Consider the following 15,735-nt stretch of genomic DNA (forward strand, 5'->3'; position numbering starts at 1 on the left):
GAGAAGTTTAGGTTAGATATTAGGAAAAACTCACAAGCAGGGTAGTAAAGAACTGGAACAGGGTACCCAGAGAGGTGGTGGAATCTCCATTCTTGGAGGTTTTTAATACCCAACTAGACAAAGCCTTGGCTGGGATTATCTACTTGGGGATGGTCCTGCCTTGAGCAGCAGGTTGCACTAGATGACCTCCTGAGGTCCCCATCCAACCCCGATTTTCCATGATTCTATGAAAGACATTTACTTCATTTCTCTGCACAAAGCAGTTTTTGTGGCCTGTGTCCCTGGATTCAGCATTTGGGCATTGGAAAACATTTTTATAAAGGGAGTTTAATTCCTGCAATAAATATTGCACAGTGGTGGATTCGATAAGACATCTCAGGCTGCTGCTGCAGTGCAAGCTGCAACATCCTTGAGAATAGGTTTTCAGAGCTTGGGTGACCTTATACTGGCTTCCATGATGTGGTAGATTTCAGACAGGAATTATTCAAATTGCTTCCAGGCTCCTTAGCAAGCACTGTTCATACAAAGCCCCATCCAGAAGGGATTTCAGAAACATGCCATGTTTGCTTGACTGCACTATTCAATTCAGTGGCCTACAGTGAGGCCTTTAGAAAATCCCAGCCTTACACCCCTGAGTATTCAGGAACTTTGCTTGCAGGTACCTAAACTACCTCAAAACAGAGTGGAAATGTGCACCTTTCATTTCATTTTATACTCAGCTTTTTACTCTAAAAAATAAGTTATAACTAAGAAATGAATGGGAAAATCTACACTTTGTATATGGCACAAAACAATACTACCATGTACAGCTACTTCCAGTGCTGTCAGCATGGGGATGCATTGTCCCAATAATCCAGCACTCACTTCAAGCTCTTTTTTCCTCCTTAGGAAAAATATTTGTTCCTAAAGAAAAGCCCACTGAGACCCATACAGAGGAGAAGGTGACCCTGGACCCAGAACTTGAAGAAGCCCTGGCCAGTGCCTCTGATACTGAGCTCTATGACCTTGCAGGTTAGATAACATGTTTCCAATAAAATCGTAGTCTCTGCTTCAGCCTGGCAGGATCGTGAATATTCTCAGAATCCCACTGATTAGACCTTTCTGATTCTCACATTCTCCCACTTTTAAGCCACTGTTGAAATCAGGGCTCAGAAATGTATGGGATGATCACTGATACATACACGTTAATAGGGATTCAACTTCTCCTAGGTTCCAGTTGTCTTTTGATTGTCATTGTATTTAATTCCCCAAAGCTTCCTACTGCCTCAGTCAGGTTTCAGTTTGGATGCTTCATGCCCTTGATCTTTCCTATGGGCCAGGATCCTTGGTGGGGTCATATTTCCCTTGAGATCAATTTATACATGCCCATCCATGAGTAAAGGGGTCATCAGGTCCAGGTAGGTAACTAATTAGAGGAGAAGGATCAGCATTTTCTTTGATAGATTACCAAGGAAGTGCAGCCATACAAAGCTAATTTTTATTTATAGCCTGTTTTAGTGAAGCTTGGTTTCTTTTGTCAGTCTATTAGTTCTACTCTAAGTACTTGTTGCTATGGACTTTATAATGTTTACACTGATTTTCTTTTCCTTCCCCAACTGTTTATTATCGATGAGAAACCCCAGGATGGCAATGCTTATATTTGTGAGTTAGGAGTATTTGGGTTAGACCAGGGGTTCCCAATGTTTATGTGCCCAAGGGCACATTCGAATTTAAAAGAAAAAGCAGTGGGCACCAATATGAATATTAAAGTTTAAAATTTAGAATCCTGGATATGTGCATGCGCATAGCTTCGTTTGGGGAGGGAGTAGTAAGCACTACTCTGTCAGTCAGACTGACTCAGTCTCATTTTGGTGACCGTTGCGTACAGCCTGAGTTCAGTCAACAGTCACAGCATTTTTTGTTGGAATAATGATTTTTACTGATTGTGAAAATGCATGTGGGCACCTGAATAAACCTTGAGGGGTGCCACGGTGCCCGCAGACACTGCATTGGGAACTGCTGGGTTAGACACACATGCACCCTCCACTGGTGCATTTGTCACAAAAAACCTGTAGGATTTCTAATACTATATGCTAAAAATTTGATTTAAAATTAATGTCTCACCTATAAGCAAGCATGACTCAAGATGTAACAACTCTTTAACTGGCAAACTACTTAGGGACTGGAATTTGTAAAAATCACCTTTCTCTGATTTCTGTTATTCATGCTGGATTCTGATGCTGGTGTTTACATACTTGCAGCTGTTCTTGGAGTGCACAACATGGTCAATAACCCCAAGTTTGATGAAGAAGGAGCCACTGGCAAAGATGGAAAAGGAAGCGTGAGAAGTAAGTAAACATATTTTATTTACAGCCTGCATGTGTCCATTAGGAAATCATATACAGGCTGGGGCTGTTAGTCTAATCAGCAAAGTATCACTTCATTAACCCAGCTACTAATGAGGGAGAACTCTTCAAAGAAATGTAATTTAAATGTTGAATCATCATGTACAGTGTCAACAGTGCTATCCAAATTGAACATTCCTGACAGGGAGCTCAGCTTTTCTTTGAAGCAATACACAGCTATACATATACCTATGTTCCCACGCACCCAGGCACATGTGAATGTGGAGCTCTGAGGCAGCAAGTAGGAGAGAGGGGTCTGCGTGGTGCCCTGTATTGAGAAATGATCACGTGGTCATGCTGCAAGTTAGCCTATGTGCATACATTTGCATAACTAAGGCTAACCTTACAGTGTGGGTCACCAGCTCAGCAGTATCCCTGGCTGGGAAAATTCCAGGTCAGTACAATTTGGTATAAAGAGTATTGGGTATAAAGAGTCTCCTGCAGAATTCACATCCAGTGGCATTGAGCTCTGAGAGGAGGGTAGTGGAAAGTAAGTAGTAGAAAATAATGCCTTCCTGGCTATTGCCCTGATCTGTACTTTGTGCCTTTTTATTAGACCACTTGAAACCCATAATGTGTAAGGTTAAGCACATTGCCCAGAAACTGCAAGTGCCCAGAAACCAACTGAAACAGTCCTATGAATTATAATGATACCCCCCTCCATGGAAGCTATGTGCTCACTCTACATAACCTTCTAATATTATAAACTGTTTTTCCACGGAGAGGACCCAGAACTTTGGAATCAAATTCAAAACAAAACAAAACAAACCTTTTCTCCAGTCCAGATTTCAGGAATATTGGATTTGGGCCAATTTGTGCTGTTTTTGAATAGGTTGTAGATAGTCCCTTGCCTGGGTGCACAAGAAAAGGTAGTTACTTATGCAGCCTCCCTTCTTGGAAAGCTGTAACTATAGCAGCTGTTGTGGAGAGGGGCTTTTTGTCTCCTTTGTCACCTGTAGTGAATGTACTGGCCAGGAAGAGGGTGGGGACAGTTGTAACTGGACAATTTCTCCCCGCATTCTGCAGAACCAAGACAGCTTGGAATGGCCCAGGCAGGACTTGGCACAGGCTGTGGCCTCTCTCAGAACATGCAGAGGTTTGTGCTACGTAGACTGGAGATTATTTTTGTAGTATCAGGTCAAAACGTTAACTTTGTGGGTCTGCTAAACTATGCTCCCATCATGAGTTTAATGACCAGAGACATCACTCAGTCAGATCACTTTGTTCCTCTGTCCAAAAGCAACAACTTCTCCTAGCCAAGTGTAATTTTTCAGTTAAAAAAAGAAAAAGGAACACATTTCTAAAGCTGATATTTACTGTGGCAAAACAGCTACCTGATTAAAGAAAGGAGATAAAATTCATTGGAAATGAGTGGCAGCACAGGAAGATGCACACTGCTGAAGGTGGGCTACATTAGAAATTGCAATGCTGTCTGCATGCTAGAATCACTAATATGTAGTCCTGCCCTACTGGCCTGTTATTGGCTCCCATCCAAGTAGAGTGCTGAAAAAAACATTTGCTGAATTTTTCCCTGAATCCCAGGGTCCTGAGTACTATGAGCATATTTTAGCAGCAGTTTTTGAGAACCTCAGTAACTGAAGGCTGGAATAATTGGAGTAATTAGGAATACTTGTCGACAGGCTTCAAAAGGCTTGGAGGAAATACAGGGCAAAATCCAGCTCAAGGCTTGTTTACCACTTAAGTTCTGCTGTGAGACTGAGGTAGCATGTTGACTTTTATCCAGTGCACTGAGTGAAAAAGCATGAAAACTTTCAAGTTTCTACAGAAAGCCCTTGAAATAACATACTTCCTACAACACAAAATAAGTATGCTGTGGTCAGTAACATATTTATTTTGTGTCTGTAGTCTTGGCTACCCAAGCCACTAATAATTCATCTTCATAACTATGTGCCTGGGAATTAGAGATACTAATTGTGTTGTAAGCCATGATTTTATGCATGTCCAGGAATGATTGGTTTTCATTTATAGTACACATCTGCCAACATTAAAAACTGTATCACTTTGGAGCATGGATACTCAAAGACTTCATAAATCTTGGTGCTGGCAGAGGGACTTGCTTTTCATGCTTTGATAGTTTTATTATTTTCAATGTGCAGATGTTGCAATCTCACAAGATCTAATTGGATTTATAGAAGGGCTGCTAATGTCAGAATGAAGGTACATGTTAAGAGGCCTTCTCATCATAATCTTTGATGTCCATACAATCTGTTTGTATGAAATGGGATTTTCTCAGACCATTCCCAAATAGATTCCTATGTGTATCTTCTCTTGCAGACTTTATTGTAGGACCATAGCAACTCAGACTGCGCAATGCACTGAAATCAGTGGGACCAACCTTTTTGGCAGGCATGTCACAAATTAGCCCCTCACCCACTCTGAGTGCTGCCTTCTTTTACTCAATCTGCTGCTCAGCTTTCTGTTCCCTGTCCTGTGCTCTCTGCCTGGTCTGATGTTCAGCTTTTCACTCCCAGTCCTATCTGCCACTGTGCTACCTTTCTCCTCCCCAGCTTGCCTTATGCCACATGCAGAGATTGACTATGCCATTTGGGGCACCTGTGCTGCAGGATGGCCACCTCAGCATTGAAGTGCTTTCCTTAGACCTGGACAAGCATGGTTAGCTCAGAATAACTGCACTGGGAACCTGGCAGATAAAGCTGAGTATTTATTGCTACTGGTACACACCAACACTATGGTGACAGCACACTAACAAGCCTCTCTTACCAGAACTAGCCTAGTAGTATTGTCTGCAGGCTCTGTGGGACACTCTCCCCTTGGTGGTATCCTACAACAGGCCAAAACAGCCGTGAAGATCTACAGACTAAATGGGGTCCAGCTCAGGAGCTGATGGCTTCTGGCTGAAGAAAGGAGCAAACTGATAGATGAAACAAGGACTATCCACCCATAATGCCAGGGGCTGGGCTTAAAAAATGACAGTGAAAATAGATGCTCTGTATGTCTGAAGTTCCACTAGGTCTGGGGAGGCATGTAAAGAGGAGAGACTACAACCAGTTTCCTCTTGGCACTGCTTTGGCAGGATGCAGCAGCTCCATAGCCACTCCATATCCCAGTGTACTCCCCCTTCTGTTACAACAGCTTGGCCAGTGAGACAAGAGGAGCATGGCTGCCTCAGGAACTTGATACCCATTATAAGTCCTTCAGGGGCACTTTGGAGAGAAAATGTGCCATGTTAGGCCCAAGTAGAAAGAAATCAGAGTGGGAAAAGGTCAGTGTGGGCACAATACCATTTATAATGCTTAGTCCTGGTGAACAGAGCAGTGACTTGCTAGTGAATTGCTAGGGAAAGAATAATTCTACAATTTTTACACAAACTGGGAACTATATCAAAGTAGTACTTCATCTCAACACTTAGGCTGTATTGTCCTTTTTGTATATGGCTGTGTATGGTCAGCCAACTGAATGCAAAGCCATTCTTTATTGGTCACAACAAAGACAGCATTAACATCTCAGATAAAGACTTGTCAGAACCCGTCCAGTACTGAACTACGCTTGTGATTTTATCATAAAACAGACTCACGACCACACAAAAATGAACACGACTTGCCAGGAAACAAAGATAAGCGAGAGTCTTCAAAAGCAAGTTTGTGAATGTCTGACCTGGGCCTAATTTCTATGTTTAATGAACTCCTGTGTTTCAGATGTGGTCAAAGGTGAAAAGGTCAAGCCAATTTTTGAGGAGCCGCCTAATCCAACCAATGTGGAAGGAAGTTTGCAAAGGATAAAAGCAAATGACCCTAGTCTCATAGAAGTTAATCTGAACAACATAAAGGTAACTGGATAAGTGCTGTGACCTCATCACTTCTGTTTGGGAGGGTTGATTTGGGACAAGATTTGCAAAATCTTTCAGACACTGATGTTTGTCTTTAAATGTGTTTCTTCAGTTACCATTCATAGGCAGGACAGAAAAAGCAGCTGGAAATTAATTAAAACTCCAAGGGATGGCTCCTCCCTTGTTTTTCTTTTAGTAGCTTGTAATGTAAGATACCTCAGGGGAGCCATACAATCATTGGCCTAATTCAGTTAGCCCACACATGGAAATGGAGGAGCTGGGAAGATGGGACCCTGAGCACTCCCTGCTCTGACCTGCAGAAGCAGTATAAAGAAGCCTGTTGAAAAGCTAGGTGGAGCTGCTTCTGTGGTTGTTTTGGGATCAAAGGTAGTGAGAAATGACAACTCATTAAAAGCGTTTTCCCTTTCTTATTTCATATAGTTTTAAAACCAAGGCATAGTATGACTAATTTTGAACTGATTCATTGTAAACTTCTGTGAGGAGGGCTTAGCTGATAGCAATCATTCCTTCAGGTTTGAGATTTTACATCCAGGCCTAGGCTGTTCCCCAAAGTTAATGCTGCATTTTGTACTAACCACAAAATGATATTACTGCTCTCCATGTACTCCCACCCATGAGCAGCCACTCCTCAACCAGCAGTTAGTCCTCCCTACAGATAGTAACCACATTGTCCCAGCTAAAAACCAGGTTTATCAGACACATTTTATGCTACATCCTGCAGTGGCCAAAAATTAGTCTTATCAAATTGCAAGAGGAAGCCTATGAGGAAATCGAGGCTATACCATGCAGGTCCAGGATTTTAATTCTAGAGACAGAGAGCAAGAGCTTTCCCCCTGTCATCACCACCATGATGGTGCACTATAGAAGAGACTGCTCAGAGGATAATAGCAGACTGGGTGCAAAGCCAGTGGGGTGTGAGCAGCCAAAGCCAAACAAATGTAACTACATTCAGATGGAGCTATTCACGGGCAGAGCTCATTAGTCTTCCCACAGCACCACTTTAATACAGCCACATTGCTGCTGCTCTGGGAGCAGGAAGGCATGATGTGTCTGAGCCTATGGCTGCCTGATGAATTTTTGCATAGGACATACACTGTACCTGATCTGGGGGTGCCCCTGCCCCAAAATTGGAGGCTGTGGCTTAGCTAATTAGGTCTCAGTCCATTTAAGACTTCAGGAATAATTCACTGATTTAAGTAAATTTGGAAGTAAAAACAGTGCAGAGCAGATACTGGCTCATATAGGCCTATCTGATTGAAAGGGCCTAGGCTCTTTGAATAGTTTTCAAAAGCAGTGACAAGCAAAGCAAATTACAGTAGTTCAGCCTCACAGCCATTGTACAGCACAAGAGAGGGATGGGGAGAAGGTGGTGACTCTGAAACTCTAGGGGGTGTCAGTGTTAATCCATGTAGCAATAATTAAAGTCAAATGTCCTGCAATGTGATTGGCTTTGGTGATTAGTAGATTTTTTTTCTTGATGCAGAATATTCCAATTCCAACACTGAGAGATTTTGCAAAGGCTTTGGAAACCAACACCCATGTCAAGACTTTCAGCCTTGCAGCTACTCGAAGCAATGATCCTGTTGCTATTGTAAGTTGAAACAGTGCTTGAAAAAGATGTTCATCATCTCTAGTCTGCACTAGATTTTGTTTTTCTGGTTTCACCTATGACCATGCACAACAGTATTATAAACAATTGTGCTGTAGGAATATACCTTTCCTCCATGGCCCTGTTTGCATTGCTTTTGTGGGTACTAACCATAGTTCAGCTGTGTTCTTCCCAGCAACTTTCAGGGTTCTGAACTCATGCTCCCTCCTCTTAACCTTTTAGGCTTTTGCAGATATGTTGAAAGTGAACAAGACACTGAAGAGTCTGAATGTAGAATCCAACTTCATCACTGGGGCTGGTATTTTGGCATTGATTGATGCTCTAAAAGAGAATGAATCCCTGACAGAGATCAAAATTGACAACCAGGTAAGAAGGCTGCTTCTAGGTAGGTTCCATGTGTTCCAGAGCATTTTCATTTTGCGATCTGGCAGAGACAAGGCGGCATCTCTCAGATCTGGCCTGAGGTACCTCATTCCTGCACATTCAGCCAGCTACCAGAAAAAATGCTAAGCATCACTAAGAGCAAAAGTAAAGCACAAACACTCCAGAGACGGACTTCTTGCTTCAGTTTGCACCAAAATATGAGAATGTAACCACTTCTTTCTCTTGTGTTTCTTTTCCATTTTCACTTATTTCCCCCCTCAGAGGCAGCAGCTGGGTACAGCTGTAGAGATGGAGATGGCCAAGATGCTTGAGGAAAACTCGAAGATTCTCAAATTTGGATATCAGTTCACAAAGCAAGGCCCAAGAACCCGGGTAGCAGCAGCTATCACTAAGAACAATGATCTAGGTAAGGTGGTGCCTTCTTTCCCCAGCAGTTTTTTAGGAGAGAGGGGAAAGCCCTGCTTCTCTTAGGCAGAACTACTATTAGCTTGACTAGCACATCTAGCTCTAAGTGAAGGGGACTAGAGCAGAGCTCTAACTAATAGTGATTCAGAGTCACTCTTCCTCCTCTTGTACTGTGGAGAGTAACTTAGTTCAGCCTCTCCCAAGGAACACCTGCACTTATCTTAGTTGTCTTGGCTGCTACTCCAACTGGCAAGTAGAAGAGAGACAGGGCTCCTTCACCTGCCCTCTATTTGTTCATAGTAGGAAGTGCCAGGAGAGAAACCCTTAGCTGCTCCATCACAGCAAGATTCACAGCCTGAGCAGGTCACATCAGGGAACCAGGGAGACTGTACTCATATGTGGCCAAACAAGGGCCATGACAGTCTCACCTTTTGCCTTAGCAAGGGTGGACCTTTGTGTTTGTAATGCTGAGTACCGAGTACAGAGTAGGGCATTAGTAGCGAGCTCTAAGAGAACCTTCACTGCTTTAATTCCTTCATAATCCTACAGGGGATGCAGTCAACCATCATGTGTACAGGTGACCATAGTGCCTGATCCAGAGGTCTTTTCTTAGTTGTGACTCCATTTATACTCAGACAGTCTCTGACCAGTTTGGGTTCATATCAGTAAGATCTGAGAAAAAACTGAACTAGGCTATGCTCTGTCCAAAGTACATTTTGGGACAGTACAGTGTGCTTTCCAAGAAGCCTCTCTGCATATTACAGCTTATGATGCAGGGCAAGACTTTGTCATTACTGGCTTATTGCAGTGAAAGTAAGGTGGAATAGAAAATGTGGGGACAAAGGAGAAGAACCAGCACCACTGACTGCTAGTTAGACCTGACCTCAATCTGTTAGACTCTATTACTGAGCACTATGGGTGATGCCAGCAACTGATGGGAGAATGACATCAGCCAAAGAAGTTTTACCCATAGCACAGTAATGGCACATGCTCCAGAAAACTACACCTTCCTAAGACAATCCATTTTCAGTGTAGATCTATGAGTTAAATGCCATATTTACTCAAATCCAAAACAGCCCAGAATGTAAGATAACCCCCATAATAGATTCTACACATGGAAAAAGTATAAATTTGTTATAAATTTTCCACATATTGAATCTAATTATTGGAAGGTCATCTTAAATTCTCTCTCCCCCCTTCACTCCCCACACTGCAGTGGGGAAAGCAGTGGCAGGGGGCAGGCAATTTGACCCTGACCCTTGCCACCCCGACACGTCCCCTTGCTGCCTACCTTGCCCCCTGCAGCCTCAGGACTCCTGCCACTCCTTCCCTCTGCTCCTTCCCTCCTGCCCCACACCCCACTGCCACCACTGCTACCAGGCCAGGCTGGGGTCAGAGCCCCATGCTCCATGCTCAGCAATCAGAGTGGGGCTGGAGCCTGCCAGAACAAGGGTAATGAGTGGGGGGGGAGGAGCCTAAGGCTGCAGGGGAAGGGAAACGGGAGGGTCTGGAGCCAGAACCATACCAGCTGCCTGCCCCTCCACAGCCTTGTCTCAAATTCAAGAGGAGGAGCTTTATTTCTCCATACTAAATGGGAGCAAATCTCACCTTGGATTTGAGTGGATAGAGTAGACTCTATTGTTTCATAGTCTACTGCTGTGCAGTCTACACTGAAACTAAAATATTTGCTTTAGGGCCCAATTCAATATTTACTTTGTTGTCACTAGTCAGTAACAACTGAAATGATGTGATAAAATAACACATTTGTGGATACTGCTGTCATATAGAACAGCAGTATATTTACTTACTTTGTAGCTTCATAAAAGAAATGAGAATGGATCATGAGTTTCGGCCACACCATCTCATTTAAATCGTTCCAGAGGGAAACCCCTAGCAGGCAGCCTAGAGTACCCATATCAGTTTAACTAGAACAAAAGAAGACTTTAAAGGGAGACAGCATAGGCCATACAGACAATCGAAAATGTCACTGTTTGAACAGTGGTGGATTCTCCATTGCTTAGAAGCCTGAACATCTTCACTGACTGATTCGGTAACAAGCATTTATTAGTCCTGTGAGAAGTGTGCTTGGGTTCTTCATAAGTTAAAACTGAAACAGTTGGTTTTTTTTTGCTCTCACTGAAACAGTTCGTAAAAAGCGAGTGGAAGGAGACCGGCAGTAGCCAAGCCTTGGAGGATACCAGAGCTACTGAAGGCAGCCAACACTATGGCAAATCTCAGACTGTTCACTGGTCAGAAGGGAAGACACTGGAAAAATATATTAGAATGAGGGTTGTTCATTTCCGTTACTGTCCCCATTTAACCTTGAAAATGCAGTCTGGTTGTTTTTAACTCTCATAGTTTGATTTTTAGGAGAAAAACAAAACAAAACAACGTGTTATTGCATTACCTGAAGCCAATATGGACAACCTAGAGTTCAAGTGTATGTGTTAAACATCAGCTGTAACCACAGTAACCTTGCTTTAGACATTTTAAAATTTTTTAAAACTTTTTTTACATTGATAAGGGATTCTCTGTATAAAAGGAAGCTCTAGGGCCCAGTCCTGCAATGCCTTAAGTATGTGAATTATCCTTACTCATGTGAATAATCTCACTAAAATCAATAGGCTGCTTGGGTGAGTGAGGACTGCTTATACCAAGAGAGGTCTGCAGGATCGTGCCCTTATGACTCACTCTTCCAATCACATCTAGGCCCCTGGGACTCTATATTCGTACGAACCCATCTGCCTACAGCAGGACCCTGCCTGCCTGGATCCAATTGCTGGAGCAGGTCAAGGTTTTATAAGTATCAGAGCCTACTTGTTTACATGCATTTAAGTTAGGTTGATCATGTCAGAAATTTTACGTTGATCTTTATATTCTTATTCCATGACATAAAGTAAAAATCTTAGTGTTGCCAAACCTAGAATACCTTCATAATGTCAGTTATTTTTCTAGTTCACTGAGTTATTTTATGTTTTTTTTAACAGACTATAAGTTTTTCAGTCATAGAGCTCTGTAATGTAAAGCAGTATATTGAGCAGTATTTGCTTTGCTTTGAACTGCATTCTTGACATTTTTATTTTTGGTATTCTTGTTCTTGTGTTAGTACAAATGACAGAACTGTTCTCAGGACCTTGTCGATGAAGACTGATTAAGCTGTTTAATCCAAGGCAGTTCTGCTGGCAGATAGATAAAAATCAGGAGAGTAACACATACCACTCACCTAGTTTATATTCCTAGGCTCTAATTCAACAGTCTTTCCTTGTACAACAAAGCACGTATGTGGGACTTAGGCACGTGTACCTGCTTTGCTGAATAAGGACAGAGATAAGCAGATGCTTAAATTCTTTGCCAAAATGGGGCCTCAACCCAGGATTCTGTACATTTTCCTGAAGAAGTGGAGGCTATGTGTGTGGTCTAAATTAAACCCAGTGCTTAACAGCATTTGAACATGTCAATGGGATGTTGTCAAAAGACTGTGTTAAACATTCAGTTGAAGAGGTAACTTCATTTTATTTGCATTCAGTTTTATAGTATTACACCTTAATTTCCAGCCATATGTACATATTTTGTCATTGCCAACTTTGTGCTTGTCAGGTAGCCAGGGGGTCACCTTGATCATATTTATGTCCAATACAAGAGTTAAAGGTGGCTGTTTTTAGCTGGCTTAGCTATCCCAGTACCATCCAAAACTTACAGGTCTGTGACATCCTTGAAACATTAGCCTCTCTTCCAAAGGCCCTCTCCTTATGGTGTGGGTGCTTGCCTGAGTGTACGCTGGTGGGTGTGCTGGCTACAGGGAATACGGAAGAGAAGATCAGTGGCACCTAGTATGTTCAGGCATCTCAAAGCTTGCAGAAGACAGTGTGTGGGATCATCAAGGTGGGGAGTGTGTGACCTGGCTACACAAGAGGTCAGTCAGTGTGTGTGTGGCATATTCCTTTCTGAGCCTGGCAGATTCCTGAGCAGGAGTCCACCTGGGAGCTGCTTCAAGCACCATACACTCTCCCTCTGTGCCTTCTAAGCTTTTTGGAACAGAGGTGGGAAATGGCCGCTCCGGTCCCAAGAGATACACAGAGGGAAGGACAGATCTCGGGACAGTGCTCCTGACCAAATCAGGCACTGAAGCATGTACTTAAATCCCAATGACTTCAAATTAAGCAAATACTTAAGAAGTGAAGCACATGCCTACGTGCTTTGCTGAATCAGGACCCCTACATGCAGTATCCATAGAGATAGTGGGGGAGCCTCAGGGTCCCAGGGGGTTCTAGACCTACTTTCTCCTTTGCTGCCCCATTAGAAACCTTTTTCTCAAGGAGAGGACAGGAAAGGGGCAGCCTGGCCACTGAGTATTTCCCTCACCTCCATGCAGGATGTGCTGTGAGAAAGGAAGATTAACAATCTGTTGGACATAATGAGACCTGCAACATGGACCCAGTCTGGCTTTAAAGGCTCTCGCATAGGGCAGGCAAGTGACAATACTGCATGCATCAGGGCTAAGCACATGATTATAGGGTTGCAGCATTATGCCTCATGTGAGCAAAAGACTTTGATTCAAGAATCCCTGTCCCCAAAGGATTTCTGATACCAACATACTTCACCCCAAAGATAAATCAGTTCCAGTCCTTGCCCACATTCCCTTCTTCAGCTGTGGCTTGAGCCAAGAGAGGGAAATGCTCAGTTTTTCTGGGTGTTTTAACACTTTAATGATTTATATTGGTTCCATTTTTCAATAGTGTCTTCTGTGTTCAAGAGCAGCAAATACAATGCATTTGTAGACTTAACCTCCATTCACAGTGTACGTGTTTGCATGCAGCTCTTGTATAAGGGGTAGATTTGTCCAGCTGCTATTTGGTGTATGGAAGCATGTCATCCTGGATATCTTTGATCAGAATCATGCAAACAGTTGTATCATGAGGCAGCTACATTCATTTCAGCAAGTCTGGAACATTCCTCTTGGTTGGCCGACCATGGGAACCTGCTTGGGGATAGCCTTGGTGGTCTTGCCTTCCTTTCATCTTCCATGACTGCATGCACCCTGCAGAGGTACTCATCTCCTAAGGATAAGACTGCTCCAGCATTTGTGAGCTTTACCTATTAAGAGCCTGATAGCACTATTAGGTCTATGCTGGAGTAGGGCACTGGGTCACATACTCCCTTGCAGGGATCTGGGGAGCACTGTGCCTCCTGGCTCTTTCCATTGTACACAGGGAACACATCAGCACACAGTCCCTCTCTCTGTGGCCAGCTAGCTGGGGTGGGGTGATAGCCAAGCCTCCTTTCTGCTGTTCTCCATCCATTTTGGAGGGTTAAACCCAAACCCCCCAGGTCGTGCTTGCCTTCAGAATAAGCACAAGGACTGCAGGTATAGCAAAGCTGAGGCAGGGTGAGAAGAAGTCTCCTTTTGGCCTCCTTCTTCAGGCACATGCAAATGCGAGCTGGCCACAGTCCAGCTTTAAGCATTTCAATCTACGTATACAAACAGAAGGGAGTACTCAGTAGACTTACAGCTAATCTAGCACCTTTATTAATGCTCCCTGGAAACAAGTTAAAATGCTAACCTTGCTCTACAGTGAGTTGGCCACTAAACTCTCTGCCACTAATGTGAAGGGGGTTAGAATGTGAGAGTGTATTTTAAGTACAGCTTTCAAGCATATTCCTAATCTGGGACACCAGGGCATAAGCAGAGCCCAGTTTTTAAGCAAACACATGCATGATTGGGAGCTGCTAGTCAGAGTCTATTTTTGCACATTGCTTCTCATGTCAGCAATTTGGGTTTTGTTTGTCTTTTCTATAAAAGTTTTAGACACAGAACAGCTTGGCGTTGTGTGTGTCCTGATGTTCCTGTGTATTGTAGAGTGCACTAAGGGGAATATGGTGTCTGTGTGAAACACTAAGAGAAAATGCTTTTCTGGATCATAAATGTCTGCATGTGCACAGCTTGGTGCATAGCACGTGAGGGAAAGGGAGTCACCAGAATATGCAGCAGTGACTCCCAAACATCTTGGCCTTTTTAAATAAACCTTCATGACAAACTGGGCTTCCTGTGTTGACTTCTTGCTCTAACCAAGCAAAGGCACTGCTGATGTAGTGCCATGGGCACTGGGGTGAGCAGGTTCTCCCTTCGTGTTGCTCACGACATTTCCTTGTTCTTAAGAATCCCTTGAATTTCATATTTTCTGTCTCCCAAGGAACAGCAACGAGAGAGATCCTTCTGGGAGGAATCATCATCTTGTACTCAGAGCTGTGACCAGGAATAGGGCAACTTGAACTCCGACTTACTTCACTGTGCCTCAGCTTCCCAGTCATAACCTTGGGGTACCATTTTCCTTCCTCCCAGAAGCCTTCCTTTTCCTTCCATTTTCCTTCATCCCAGAAATGAAGCACTTGTGCTTGACAAGTGCCTTGAGCTCTCAAGCTGGCAGGCAGACAGTTCGATCAAGGGAACACTTGAAAGTTCGAACACGTTCAACACACAGTAGTGACTGAGCTCCCAAAGTCCCATTCTTAGAAGTAGACAATGAGACACTGAGATAGTTAGGACATGTCAATACCACTTCTGAAGCCCTCCTGAAAAAGGTAGGAAGCTTGCTCGTGCTGTTCTGTGCAGTGCCATGGCCGGCTTGCTTGAGAGTGATGACTTATTAAAGCAGAAGCCGGTGGACGGGGTGTGATCATTGGCAGCACTCTGGAACACCAGGGAAGCAGGACAGAGAAACCTTCATGATGTCTGTGTAGCACAGTGCAGTGCTGCACAGGGATGTGAGAGCTGGTTCTGAACTAGCATGAGCACTGGATGTACTACATCAGAAGTACTGAGCGCTGGTGAGGAGCCAGGTACATTTGCACAGGTGGGTTGGCATGCTTATATAGCTACACTGCATCTGGCTCCCCTGTAGCTTATTCAGAGCTGGCTTATGTGCAGGACTGTACTGTGCTCTCTAGACATTCCCCTCAGCTCAGATTTTAAGATATTTAAGCACTTAAGCACCACTGAAAGTTTGAGAGATTTAAAATTTTTAAGGATCAGATTTTAAATGTATTTAGGCATTTAAAGATGCCTCAAGTGGGATTTTCAGAACTGACTAGGTACTCACTCCTAGGAGGGTTAGTCCCACTCAACA

The 15,735-nt window shown here is 43.5% G+C and overlaps 1 protein-coding gene across 1 annotated transcript in view; it reads left to right on the forward strand.

Annotated features, from left to right (window-relative positions):
• LOC109309018 (tropomodulin-2) overlaps positions 1–14,646 on the forward strand; it is a 35,495-nt gene extending 20,849 nt beyond the window's left edge. The window contains exons 3-9 of the mRNA XM_019533576.1: positions 889–1,011; positions 2,241–2,327; positions 6,062–6,192; positions 7,697–7,804; positions 8,045–8,188; positions 8,468–8,612; positions 10,757–14,646. Coding sequence (XP_019389121.1) covers positions 889–1,011; positions 2,241–2,327; positions 6,062–6,192; positions 7,697–7,804; positions 8,045–8,188; positions 8,468–8,612; positions 10,757–10,791 — 773 coding nt within the window. The 3' untranslated portion in view covers positions 10,792–14,646. The remainder of the gene's footprint in view (positions 1–888; positions 1,012–2,240; positions 2,328–6,061; positions 6,193–7,696; positions 7,805–8,044; positions 8,189–8,467; positions 8,613–10,756) is intronic.
• Positions 14,647–15,735: the final 1,089 nt, after the last annotated feature.

Source organism: Crocodylus porosus, unplaced genomic scaffold, assembly GCF_001723895.1.
Source record: "Crocodylus porosus isolate Cpor-Errol unplaced genomic scaffold, CroPor_comp1, whole genome shotgun sequence".
NCBI lineage: Eukaryota > Metazoa > Chordata > Crocodylia > Crocodylidae > Crocodylus > Crocodylus porosus.